Source organism: Patagioenas fasciata, chromosome 2, assembly GCF_037038585.1.
Source record: "Patagioenas fasciata isolate bPatFas1 chromosome 2, bPatFas1.hap1, whole genome shotgun sequence".
NCBI lineage: Eukaryota > Metazoa > Chordata > Aves > Columbiformes > Columbidae > Patagioenas > Patagioenas fasciata.
The window spans coordinates 136,439,812-136,453,935 of NC_092521.1; the positions used below are offsets into that span (position 1 = coordinate 136,439,812).

Consider the following 14,124-nt stretch of genomic DNA (forward strand, 5'->3'; position numbering starts at 1 on the left):
CTGATTAAGCGGTGGGAGAGGTGCGCAGAGATAAATAAAGCAGGAGTCACTAACGATAGAGAAAATATGATAAAATCCAGAAGGTTTTTGTTTGTTTCTTATAAAAATAAATACAGCAAGTTTGACTTGGATGTGCAATGAGAGCAAGATCATTCAGCACCGACACAATAAAACTTTGCATTTATAAGAAGATGACAACACCACTTTATGTTCTGTAGTCTGAAAGAGCAGACCCAGAGGCCATAGAAAGTTACCACAAAACGCAGCAGAGGAGAATGGTGAGGATTCCAGGTAGGTACCAACATACACAGGGCTGTGGAGCTTGCCACAGATCTTCTAGACAGCATTGGTAAAATGCAAAGACACAGGATGAAAAGTTTTTGAAGGAGTAAAAATAAATGGAATGTAATTGTTCTTGGCACAGAAACACCACTCCCATCTTCAGCTGGATATCAAAGACAACAGAGAGGAAAGGCATTACAAGAAAAAGAGAGTAAAGTGATGGATTCAGTAAAAGTGTCAAAGGATAGGGAAAGAGAAGAATTGCTGATGTACAGCACTAACAGTGGGTAAAGACCATGGGACAAAACATGGTAGAGATTACTGGAACTTTGAAGTTATCAACCAAGTAACATCCACCATAAGAGACAGAGCTGTTCTGGTAAGAATAAATAGTTGACAGAAAGAAATGAGAGACCTGTATATCTAGATATACCGATAAGGAATAAGTCAAATTAATTCCTGGTCATCATAATCAGTAAACCAAAGTAAACCAAATAATGAGTTTGGCTTAATTGATTTACTGCAGTAATTTCTGAGAGTCCTTTTTTAAAATGTATAGTTCTACCTGCATAACACACATTTCCCAAAATTAAATGCCACTGACCATGTAAGAAAACATTAATGTCTTATTGTAACATGCACTTGCTAAAAAAAATAGTATGTGTCTATGACTGGAACTGTACCATATTTGCAGATGCACCAGAAAACTGACGAAAAAATAACTGCCCCCCCACCCCCCTTTTTCTTTTTTCTGTATGGCTAGTTTAGGTACTGAACCTATTGAATCTTGATCCAGTTTATTAATACAGCCTATGTGGTAAAAAATGAGGTGGTGGGTGAGCATGTAGGAGTGTGTCTTTCTAAACTGCTACAGCAGAAGAAAAGATCTTAAAATCCAGTTTTGTTTTTCAGTGTGATCATGGCAGATGAAATGCCTTAACAAATGAGATACACAGTATTGCTGGATGTAAATCTCTGTGCTGATAACTCTCCAGTCTCAAGAGCCCCATTTTCACAACATGAAGTCACAGATTGGCAATTGACAACCTTGGTACCATTGGCTTGAAAAGCTGAATTTTTTTTGGACTAAAGAGAAACTTGAAAAAGGTTTATTAATGCCCAAGACACATTCTGGCTACATCACTACTGTGGTTCCCAAGTACATAGTCCCTGAGAGCAGTAACATTTATGGACATGCTTTCATCCACCGAATATTTATTATTTAGTTATAAGCCTACTCTAAAACCATAACTGATTTTGTATAAACTTCTCAGTTTCTTTTAAAAATCATATGCTAAAGCAAGAAACATTTTTTAAATTAGTTGGCTGAAAAAGAACTAAGATTTTTCCTGCCACTTTACCAAAAACAGAGTCCAGACAAGACTGAGTTACTGTTCAGCCAAAGCTAAGGGCAAGTTTCTACTGGCTTCGTTATAACTGATGTATGCCAAAAGGTATTTTCAACAAGGGCCAAATTTTGTGCTGGGAACTGCATAGGCATATGCATATAATAAAAAGTGAGTACAGCAGGTTAAAATGCACTTTTCCAGTCTCCTCCACAAAATAAAACCCTGCTCCAACGACTGCAGCTATTTACAGTGATTGCAGGTGTGTCAAGCCTAAACCCTCAGCAACAAGAAGGATCAAGGCAAGACAAATATAATATATGCTATAATCATATCCTGCCTCCCTATTATGAAAATAACTTTATCATGATCAGGGTATTTATCTCAGAGATGGAATAACAATAACGCACACTGGTGTTTGAGAGGGGATGTTAAACATGTTTTCAAACAGACAGCCAGGAATTTGGATTTATATCAACTGCACTGTTGGTACACGTTTGTGCTGGTTTTGGAGTGTGTACCATTTGCTTTCTTAAAAGAGAAAAAAAAAATATAACCAGCAGCTTATACTCCCTGATCATGGTCCTCACACTGTTGAACACTAGTTGAGGCAAGAAGATCCAAAATTATCTAGCCTCTGCGGAGCTTTTTTCCTGAAATTCTACATCCACTCTTGTTCTAGAGCAGCATCAGCCACATATAATGTGGCCTTTATGACACCTGTGTGCCATAACATCACTTAGGAGGAAAGCTGCAGCTTTTATGCAGTGTGCTGCAGTTATCTTCACTTTTCTGTCCCCAGGAGCTAAGCAACATGACTCCTGCAGAGGGGACAGGCAGAAACTGTCCCAGCCAACACACAGCTTCCCAATTCACTTCAGCTGAATGTACAGATACAATGAAAAGCATTGTAAAAATGCTACAGAGGAGGGATTTTTTCCATTATTATGGTGTCTGACACTTACTTGCTAGAGTTACAAGTTAAAAATGAGTGCCTGTGCTTTAATCACCAATCCTAAAACCTAATCCTGGCATTAGGGTTTTTTGCATCTTTTTTCCAAACAAGCAATAATTCTTTCTACCCTTTGTGCACAGTGCCATGCTTGAAAAACACACTTTGTCACCACCAGTTTTTCCAAGAGGGTTACAAGGCACACCTCAAAATCAGATTTAAGAGGTACTCGCCCCTGCTCAGGAAAAGAGATTTCAACTTGAACACTGTACCTCTATTATGCTTTGTAATAAATTCCTAGGATTACTTAAACTGAAATACCAGTCAACTTTTCTTCTCTCTCCCTTTTTTCAATTACCTACTGGATTTGTTAATTGGTTTAACTTCTCTATTAATGGTCGTTCGCTTTAGTTCCACTATTTAGACAGGGGCTAAGAGGTACACTGATTTGAAAATACTTAGCAGCAAGATAAGTAACAGAAACCTAAACTCAACTTGTAAGAGACATACATGTTTGCTAAGAAAAAGAAGATGTGTAAAAGAAAAGTGAAAAACATGACTGACATTGTTAAATCCCAAGACCTGGAAAAATACTTCTGTAAACCTGGCAAGTGAGAAAAGGGAAAATACTTCTGTAAATATGAAAAGTGAGTAAAAGCATCTGTCCATTAAAACAAACAAACAAATGACAAAAACAAACAAAAAACCACCCTAGGCCACCTTTTTCTACTAGTAATTCAAAAAAGAAAGAAAAGCGTTTGTGTTCCCGAAATGAAAAATGGCATATTTACTGGAAGAGATAAATCATAACATGGTTACAGAGAAGATAAGAGATATAAATGAGACATAAGTAAGAAGTATACATGCACATCTGAATAAATGCAGTGAAAAAAATCACTAGTGAAGAAGTCCTGATGACTGATATGGCCTCCCATTCCTAACTCTGCCAACGACCCCGGGAGTTTTGGGGTTCCCCAATGAATCTGCATTACCATATGAACACAGTACCCTATGAAGACAAGAGGCAGTACTAAGAGCTACAGAAACGATTTTAAAAGCCATCAAAATGTGAAGTAATGCAGCAGTCTGCCTCATTGTGTGAAAGTTAGTGACTTTGCAAACTAAGCAGCAAAATAACCAAGATCTTCCTTTTTTTGCACACTGTGTAAGCTACGAGTGACGCCACTCGAGAGGAACAATGCTGGATATCAGCTGAACAAGGCAAAGGCATCGGGGGACGAGGAAAAGGGGGACACCTCTGTCCACATGGCATTGGGAAAACTCTGGCAGAGAAGGACACTTGTAGCTGATGCTGGAGGACAGCAAATATATCAGAAGTCTGCTGTGTAATGGCACATGGAGATGGAGTTCCCAAGCAGTGTATGGACACTTCCATGATCAGGGAATGATCTAGATCTGAGGCGTCAAGAAGGTATTCTTGACACATCTCAGAGCCTAGCCTCATCTCTCTGAAAAGTTCCATCACTCAATGAATATTGCACACCAGTCAAGATTTTCATGTAAATGTATCTATTTAGAAAAATTTGTCAGAAACATGCATATAGCAGCATTTTGGAAAAGGTACTACCCAAAATAGCTACTGGTATAGTAGTTAGGACTCACAAACACAACGTTCAAACCTCAGCCTCAAACACAACCTTGACTGTGGGAGGCAGAGCTATTGGCTACTCCAGACTGACTTTGTTCCCAAGCTGCAATACAGAATGAAAACAAGCGATGTAACCTTGAAATTCTTCACAACACACAATTTTTGTTCCCTGGCCAACTTTTGCTGCAGCCTCTCCTTTCTATGAAACTTCCTGCTTTTATGGGAGATGGTTAAATTTTGTTGATGCAATCCATGCCTGCAAACAATGAGTCAAAGACTATTTGGTTTCTGCAACCAACCTATTCTGTCTCTTCCAAATAAAAACATACTGGACAATTTACTCTGATTATATCATTAGAAGATACTCATTTCCCACAGTCATTAGCTTTTATGGTACAGGTTTGATGGTCCTCTTTTCACACCAATCAAAATGCAAAATGCAAAGCATATGGAACTAGAGAGCTTAAATAATTTTTATTAAATCCCTTGATTTAAAGGGAACTTCAGGGTGCGCAATGCTGTGTTAATTCCCTTGTTTCCTAGGAGGGAAAATGGGCATGGCAGTCATTACCATCTGCTAGAATCTCCTTTGAAGCTGGCCAGCTTGGATACAGTCATGCTGCTCCAGCAAAGCCTGGAACAGCTACTGCCGTATTTCATCACTAATTTTATTTCTTGTGTACTAGTAAGCACTACCAGCAAGCAGCACATCAACAACTTAGAATAGACAGTATATTCCTGTATAAACTATATACTATTCTGGTATATACTTACCTAAATTTGAGGTTGTGATGAATACAAAGATAGACACAAATGCGTACTTTTGCCTCCAAAGATAAGTCCAAACTGTATTTCCCACCATCTTCTATAGCTTCACCTCCTCAAACCAGGCCTTCCACCTCCAACAACCTCCCTTATCTACCTTTCTATTACACATCTAGTCTTTTCCAAATTCTTGCTTTCTGTCCCATAAAAGCACTATCTCTTCCTGCCACTGTGCTTTCATTCAGAAATCCAGAAGCAATGCAGAGGATGGGCACCAGATCTGGGCAACAGCTCAAACTTAACTTCTTCCCAGGGAACATCACCATAGACCACCCAGTCCACAGGTTCTTAGTCCACAGCAATGCAAACAGCTCAATTCACTTACTTTTATCTGCATATACTGTGATTTTGAACAAACCTACTCTGTACTTCAGACTGTAATTCTCAAAGCTGAAAACTGAATAGAACCAGTTATTCAATTCTGAACACAAAATGGTAACAAATTGTGCAGCTACCAAATTTTTTCCTGAAACAAACCAAAAGCCCCACTCCAAACCAAAAACTGTGTGCATGTGTATCTTAGGAAGACATGTCAGGGTTAAAACAAAACAATGAATATATATTATACAGTTCACATTCACAATAAGAAAACCTCAAGAATATTAAATAAAAGCTAAGACTGGTATGAGAGAGGATAACCACTCCTCTTCAAGGACTGTGGTACATAGTGCACAAGTTTGGGAGGAGCATTTATTCAGCAGGGTTATTTGAAAAATGTTACTGCCTTCTGGAATACAAAGCATTTGGTATTTGATATTTCAGTAATTTTCTTTTCAAGAGGGTTTTCAATCTTCAAACATGGTGACTGGCCCTGAGACAAATGGAATGTAGTAAAAACTTTCTGGGATTTTTATCTAAATTATTTCTGTTACTTTTATGCTCTTTGAATGCAGAAAGTTAGATTACATATTTTAATTGTGTGATAACAGCACAAAAACCTCTGAAGATCTCATTTGATGATTAACAGCTGAATTACAAGTCCTTCAAACGTGAGTTAAACTACAGTGCTTTTCTGAATATATAGATCAAAAATGGATGTACACAAGGATCTCCTATGAGAATACTGAGAAATTAGTTTCTCAAGTAGGAGATACATGCACTGTTCGCAAACATTTAAAAAAAAAATATATATACCAACCCCCAACCATACCTGTCTATGAACAGACACTGGCCAACCTTCATTTTAGGTTTATATGAGCCTGGTTGGTTTTTATAATTTGGGGGCAAAGATTACACAAAACACGACCACAGCCTACAAAATATACAGTCTCGCACACTAACTGTAACTATTGGTGCACATACACTGTTTGAATGCAAGCTCTTGTTTGTGCTTCTGCAAGTGAGTATTCCCATATGTGTATGGTCTGCAGGTGCAGTTTAAATGCTCTGTAAGGGACAGCCTTCAAACACATGAATTATAGATTTTAAACAGGTAGTGGTTTATTTAATGTTCCGAAGTGATGGCACAACATTTTTGACAGCAAAATGCAATTCAACAGTTTTGCTTAGATTGGAAGAGCATGTTTGCTGATGTCATTAATTTTATTTAGGTAATTTTGCATCATTTCTGCCAGAGTGTAAGTTGTGTCAAATTTCTTATTTCCTGGGAGTCCTGTTTGTACAAGAAGATGTAATTTTGGTTCAGCTTTCCAGCAAGAGTCTCCCATCTGAGATAAGCAAGTTGTCCTCAGCACACTACTAATCCCTGTTATCCTGCAGAGATGAAATGGAAACAAATTGTACTCTTAAGTACAATAGAACAAGTGGAATTCACTTAGCCTAATTCCCTTGAATACCGAGAAAGGAACAGAATTTATTTTGGAAAGAGCAGTTATTGGTTTAATCAGACTTGGACTACTTTTGTGATGCCACCATACATCATGCAGCTGTATTCCTAACACAACTACAACAACAGTAAAATAACAAAAATACTGAAGTAATCAAGATTTGAACCCAATGAAATACTGTTGCTAACAACTTAACTCTCAAGTCAGTGGGCAGAGAAGGCGCCTGAAGAAAAATAAAAATCCAGCATCCAGGAACATTATTCCACCTGCGTGAAGCTACAAATTTTTTTCTCCTCCAATAATTATACTTAAAATCTCTGTCTTAGTATCTTCTGATAATTATAAATACTTCAGACTCATTACTGTCACCATGGGTAATAGCAGGCAGAAATCACTGCAGTCATATGACAGTGAAGTAATGGGAAGCATAGAAACTATATGAAGAAAAAAGTCAATTAGGAGTTTTGCCAACTTTTGAATTTAGGCAAATATAGTCTCATCTAGAAGTTGCCTTTTTGGCAGCTTTCTAATGCTGTAAATTCTGATCATCCTGAAACACTTACATTTTTCTCAAGGGGTTATTCTTGTTCTGCCACCAGAACAAGGGGGAATCCTGAATGGCTGGCATGAAGCTTACTTTTCTTCTTGAAGAAAGGTTCCATTACAGTGGACAGTGAACTAATTCATTAGAGCCCCACTTCCTTCCTATAAGCTAAACTAAATAGCCCAAGTCCATTTATGTAAACTGCCAAAAGAAAAAAGAAATTATCTTTTAATAAAGTGCTTAGAGAAGAATAACAGACCATATCCTACTTTGTCCATCATGAATTATGCCTGTTTAAGCAGATCAGAATGATGTATCACATCTTTCCACTGGTTAGACAGAAGTCAGCAGTTATTAATGGACACATACAGAAGCTTTGAAGACAGATTTTGCTGGAAAGGAGGGTGTAAGTAGAAACACCGATACCTTAAGAATTTGATGTAAAAAAAAAAAAAGTTTATTAACACAAAGGAAACTATATTCTTCTCCAGATTTTTTTTTCAGTACATTCAACTTGACAAACCAGATTTATACCAATACATCTGCATTACCAGTTACAGTAAAAGCACAGGATAGTTGGTACATATGATCCTTCTAAATATAACATATGATTTTAGTGTCATCAATGTATTTCAAGAACACTGAGCAAACTTAAAAGTTCAAGACAGAAGGCCATTCTGCTTGTCTTTCTTATCCTGACTCATTAAAACCCACTGCCTAAAATACACCTATCTAAGAATAAAAAAAGAACAGTTTTGTTACACGTCATTTCTAAAATGTACAGTGATGATACATAAACTAATTCATGTATGTACTGTAGATTTTATGTGTACAATAAAGCCAATGTTTTCTATGTTAGGTCTTTTCTAAAAAAATTAGATCCCTACTTTCTAACTGAGGATTTACGCCTCAAAGTAATGAAGATTAATCCAACTTTCTGAAAAAATGTATGCATAACTTTGGCATAAATATGTTCCTTTGGCAATGTGCAGATCAGCAAACCTCCCCCTTGCTGTTCCTCAGAACTGCAACCTACAACCATGTTCCCTCTCAAAAACCCAGGTTGGCTTTCCTGAAGATGGTCCTACACCCCTAGGGAGTAGATCACCCACACAGGCTCAGGAAATTAAAAACGGATTTTTTTCTTCTTCTTGGATTGTTTTAAGCCTTAGGGAAAACAGTACTGTCTCAGTGCTGAGTACCCCATCCAACACAGCTTCTTCCACTGAGCCCCAAAAGGAAATGGGCCAGCACAGAAGAGAAATCAGCAGGCAAACACTGGTTAAAGTTACCAAAATGTATTATTTATTTCAGACTTTTTTGTGTGTGCAGGGACAGACTTGCACCACCTCTCTGCAGAAATAGATCTTCCATGGGTGGTTTGAATGACTTTTTCTATTCCTTTGAGAAGTGACACAGTAATGATTTCTGAAACTTTCTAACTATAGGGAACACGCATAAGAATCTGATCTGACAAGACTGGCAAAGCACCAAAGACCCTGTCAAGGGAACTTTAATGAATTATATTTGGCATCAGAAGTCATGCTATTGAGATAAATCAATTAATTGTTGTCCCTGCTACGATCACAGATCCTCTACTTTCCCCAAACCCCTAACCGGTCTTTCCAAATGACACCTGTCAACCATGGCTATGTAACAGAATTGTTGTGTGGTGGCTCTCCAACTCTTAAATTAGGGATAAAGATTTTCACACCACCCCTGTGTGCACATCACAAGTAAACTCTGTTTACTTGAGTTTCATACAGGAATGGCTACCTGGATATTTTTGAAAACACTAAACAACTTATTTTTCAAATTTTAATATATGTAAAAACTGGGTTTGATACTCTATAATAGAGTTTTGAACCAATGTCCTCTGTTAACCTTGACCAATCAGTCATTCTTCCATATTTAAGCCCCACATATTCCATGTGCTTATACAGCAGATAAAAACTAAAGAGTTGCAACAGTTTAGTTTCTGCACAAGGTGAGTGAACTCTCTCTACTAAGTGAGCACTTACACAACTGATTAACATAATGCATACACATTCTCTTGCTGTAGAATCCATCTTTTATTCAGTTCACTGGTTTACATCTTTTGGAGTTTGTCAGGTTTTACTGTTCAAATATAAGTTTGGGATTTGTATAAATCACTATGGAACTAGCTCCATTCTTAAGTCAGGTATTTGTTTCAGTTGGCTTAGCGAACTGCAAATTTCCTTCGGTGAAACTTACTGAACAAGGGATCCTTTGTAGAAGGCGGCAACACTACCCTTTTTATCCAAGCTTGCAGAACCTTTAATTTGGGACTTGAAACTTTATAGTGTTGTGAGATATCTTTTTGTGTTTCTCGTAACTCCAAACCTGTAGTTTTACCTTACCTTTACTTATCCCTGAACAGTAACTCACATCTCAAACTGCAGCTTGCAGAACAAATACCTTCAGTAGCATCAAACTGTCTACTTTTCAATTAGAAGAGCCACAAGGCTTCAACAAAAATGAATACACTGGAGACCCATGTACATTTCATATTCATTCCAGTCTCTTTTAGAACTGGAGATTCAATGCAACAGACATACAGGTTCTGCCAATTCTGTACATACATAAAATGAACTCACTGATGGCACAGGAACAGCATGATGCTCCTCTCCATGCCCAGCCCTGTCAAGGCAAAAGCAAAAAGGAGTGGCTGCTTCGACACAGCTGTGCTGCCAAATAGCTGTACATGGAGCTGCTGCCCAGAGCCTCTCCCAGAGCAGCCTGCAGAAGTTCAAAGAATCCAGGAGGTGCTGTACAGGATACTAGAGCTATCACAACCAAAAATAAAAAGCATACACCAACAATAATAATGAAAAAAAAAAGTGTTCATTCATAGAAAAACAAAAGAGAATACTCTTTTTGCTTCAACTGTAGCTCTACCCTTTAAAGTGATTATGTATGAAGGAAAGAATTCAGTGTGACTTTCAGCTTTCATAAATTAGCAGAGGTTTCAAATGAAGAGGAAAAAACAAGGTCTATCTGAGTTATAGTCTGCCCAATCTGGGAGCTATTGTCACAATAAACACGTAACCCATGACGTTATCACCCATGTAAATTTTCACAATCAAGCACAATGAAGAGAGTAAGCATCCTTTGGAGAAAAAGCCCCATGCACAACCTTCCCCTGTGGCATTCTGTTCTAATGCATTATTTGCACTAGTGTGCACCCCGGAGCTACACTCATGAGCAAGAACAACACTACACTCAGACACAGAACTATCCTCTTCATAAAGTTTCAATTAGCCTTTCAACTCAATTACACTGCATAAAAACCAATGTGGGATACTAAATACAAAATGTCATGTTTCATAAGAAATTTAATAATATTACATTTTATTTTTCCTATTGACATTTAGTTTGGTTTTGAATTCAAAATATGAAGCCAAAAAAGCAAAATAAATATCCTACGAAAGTTAACAAATTATTCCATTGTTTTTAATAGCACTGGGCAAATCCCACTGAATTAGGCATGAATTTGTCACATATGCAATAAAGAACTTAAGACTAATACATTGTTCCCATTGTGAATCTTATTTTTAGAGGTTACATGTTAACATTTTAAATTAAGTCCAGGCTTAAACTTGGGATATGCAATCATTCCACAAGGGAAAAAAAAAAAAAAAAGGAAAAGTGATTGACAACTTGATCTGCTTTTCTGACTACCAGTTGAAATTAAGATCCTTTATGAAACACTTGACTAACCTGATAGCTCTGTTTGATCAGCTGCTGTACGATCTAGGGAACATTTGCACAGAGTCCTCTCAGCTTGCATGCATCAAATCTGATGCCCAGGGGTTTTGGAAGCCTTTCCACGATTTGAGTTTACCCACATTTACCAGAGCCTTCGCCACCACCAGTACTGTGTCAGGATACACCGCGCCCCAAGATAAAATCTTCTCGTAACTCTACCCATTTTTAACTCCGCCACTTAATGCCATATAAAGGATGTAAAAACGAGTGTATTCATCCTTAAGAACTGTCCATCCGCAGCTTGTGATCCCCCGAGGGGTCTGTGAGCTGTTCCTCGGAGGCTTGCAGGGAAGTGATCGGGCACTTCAGGACCCGCAGCACACTGGAACGCGACACTCCCCGTGGGCTCCCCATAACCCCGGGGAGCTGTCACGGCTCTGTCAAAGCTGGATGCCCCCGGGATGGACAATTAGAACACGAGCTCGCACTAATGGTGCTCAAGCAGTGCGAAGTTTGGGCAAGGGCCAGCCGCTCTCCCCTCAGGTACCCGCCGCCCACCAGCACCGCCGGACCGGCCGGGCCAGCGTGTGCCCGCGGCGCCGGGCCGCCCCGGCTGTCAGGGCTGTGCCCCGGAGTAGCCGCCGAGCCTGGTCATGCCCTCCGCCCACGCACGGCCCCCGTGCGAAAACCAAACCCAACCACCACAGCCCCAACCAGCCAAGGGCACGGCGAGTAGCTCGCGGGGCTCGGCAACTTACGGCGCTGGCAGAGTCCCGGCACGGCCGCCAACAGCCGGGCCGCCCCCAGGAGGGGTCCGGGGCCGCGCTGGCACTTGGGCACGGAGATGATCCCCGCGGTGAGGCACGCCAGCAGCGGCACCCACATCATGCGCCGCGGCCGGCACCGCTCCCTCGCCCTCTCCTCGGGCCCGCGTCTCGGCGCCGCGGCGCGCTCAGTCCCGGCCCCCGCGGGGGCGGCGGCGGGGCCGGGGGAGGGGCGGCAGCGGGCCCGGCACAGGTAGGGCGGCCGGCGGCGGCGGGGCGGGCGCGGGACGCCGCATCTCAGGGGCAGCGCCCGCTGCGCCTTCGTGCCCCGCGAGAGGCGGCTGCCCGGCGGCAGCGGTGGCGGCGGGGCCCCGGCCAAGCGCGGAGAGTTGCTCCCTCCATCCGCCTCCAGCCCGGCGCTCAAGGGGCGCCCCGCCGCCCGGCCGAGGGGAGGCACTTGGCACGGCGCGGGGAGCGGCGGCGGTTCTGCACCTCCCTCAGGGGAACAACCGCCCGGCGGCGGTCCCCGCCTTCCCCGGCTGCCGCCCCCCGCCCGCCCCCGTCGCGCACCGCCAGGTGGGCGCTGCCCGCCGCCGGCTCAAGCTGCCGTTGGGGCCACTTCTCCGCGTCGCGGGGCTGGGGTGGAGGGGAGCACGGGAGCGCGGCCCGCGCCGCCGCCCAGGCCGCCCGCAGAGCCGTCGGGCCCCGCGGCGGTCGGTGCGCGCCGGGCCCGCGGGTCCCCCTGGTTGCTAAGAGACGGCAGCGGGGCAGGTTCCGCGGACGGGGCGGGCGGGGGCGGTGCCGGCCCCCGCGATGAAGTCACTGCGCCCGCCCGCGCCTCTTTGTTCAGCGGCCGCTCGCAGCGCCCATTGTTCGCGCCGCAGCTGACCTCGCCGCGGGGAGGCGGGCGAAGGCCGCGGGTACGGCGCTGCGCCGCCCGCCCCCGCCGCGCCTCGGCCCCGCGCGGCGGAGGACGGTCGTGTCAGCAGCTCGCCGCCCAGCCAGCCGTTCTGGCTCTCTCTCCGTGTGAAACCGGTGGCCGCAACCGGGCGCTCGTGCGACCCTCGCCCCCGCCTCCTCCTCCTTGTCGTTCCCCAGTCGCTGTCCCCTACCTCAGAAACAGCGCAGTGCCCGCTCGTGGCGTCCCTCCGCCTGCTGCCAGCAGCGCGCGCGGCCCCTGGTGCGGGCCGGCAAACCGCCTTCCCACAGCGCACCCCGTGCCCCCCGCCGCTGTCGATTACTTCATGTTACCTAAAAATACCTCACCCCCCTTTCATCGCTCCTATCACCCTCCCCGAGTAATTTCTGCTCGGAGTTTCCACACCTCCGGGTCAAGTGGGTGTAACGCAAAGGTTAACCGTGCCCTGGGCTGAGCGGAAAGTACCTCGCCGTGCGGGCCAGGAAAGCCCCGCTGGGGCTAGGTGCGTTCTCCTGCCCGCCCAGCCCCGCTCCGCTCCCCGGCTCTCCTGTCGTTCATTTTATTGCTTTTCCCCGGGGCTCCGCTCCCACAGGAGGCGGTGGGTGGCGTTTTCCCAGCAGGTGAAACACACCTGGGCACCTTGTCCTGTCACACCGGATTATGGGCCCCACCGCGGCGATAGGTGTGCCGGCCTCGGGGCCTCTGGGCGGGGCACAGAGCCAGCGATAGCCATCGCTGTGTCATCATTTCTGTCACTACCGAACAGATGTCAGTGCATACAGGATCCCAAAATAGTATCTCAACGCGGCCTCCAAGTTTGCCTGTGCAGGGGATGATGTTCATAAATCATGCAAGTGCAGGCATTGTAAATACCGTGCTGTTTTACAGTCTTTACGAACGAAACTGCTTTGGTTTCAGACCATGTGCTAAGCTTCTCGGAGCTGAAATAAGGATGGTTTATCATCTGCATGTGAAAGGTCAGAAACTAAACTCACAAGGGGTTGTTCAAGGTCGCTGAGGAAGAGATGGCAAGGGAGCAGTCCTGTACTAACACAAGTTTTTAAGCACTGTATCATCTTCCTGCTTCATCTTGGAAAAATCCCCCATTTCAGACATTTCAGTGTCAGTCCTCAGGTGGCCACCACCCAAATGGGGTCATGGGATGTGAGAAAGCCATATGCAGTGATGGTAAAAAAAGGGTGGCACTCACATGACTTCAAATATCGTGGCACTCTTAACTTAAAAGCTCTATGTTTTCAGAGGTCATGGTTTCAAACTATGTTAAGTGGTGAGCTGCATGTCCCCTGCGAGCTCAGCTGGGCACTATACTTTGAAATGAGGTACACTCGTGGCAGGTGAACTAAACT

The 14,124-nt window shown here is 43.4% G+C and overlaps 1 protein-coding gene across 4 annotated transcripts in view; it reads right to left on the bottom strand.

Annotated features, from left to right (window-relative positions):
- Nucleotides 1-12,538, bottom strand: part of ITGB8 (integrin subunit beta 8) — a 46,861-nt gene extending 34,323 nt beyond the window's left edge. The window contains exon 1 of one of the 4 annotated variants that reach the window (XM_071805053.1): nucleotides 12,409-12,538. Coding sequence is in view for 2 of the 4 variants with exons in the window: in XM_065831208.2 (XP_065687280.1) it covers nucleotides 11,833-11,962 (130 nt within the window). In the remaining 2 variants the exon portion in view is untranslated. The other 3 variants (XM_065831208.2, XM_071805051.1, XM_065831210.2) reach the window with 3 other exon arrangements.
- Nucleotides 12,539-14,124: the final 1,586 nt, after the last annotated feature.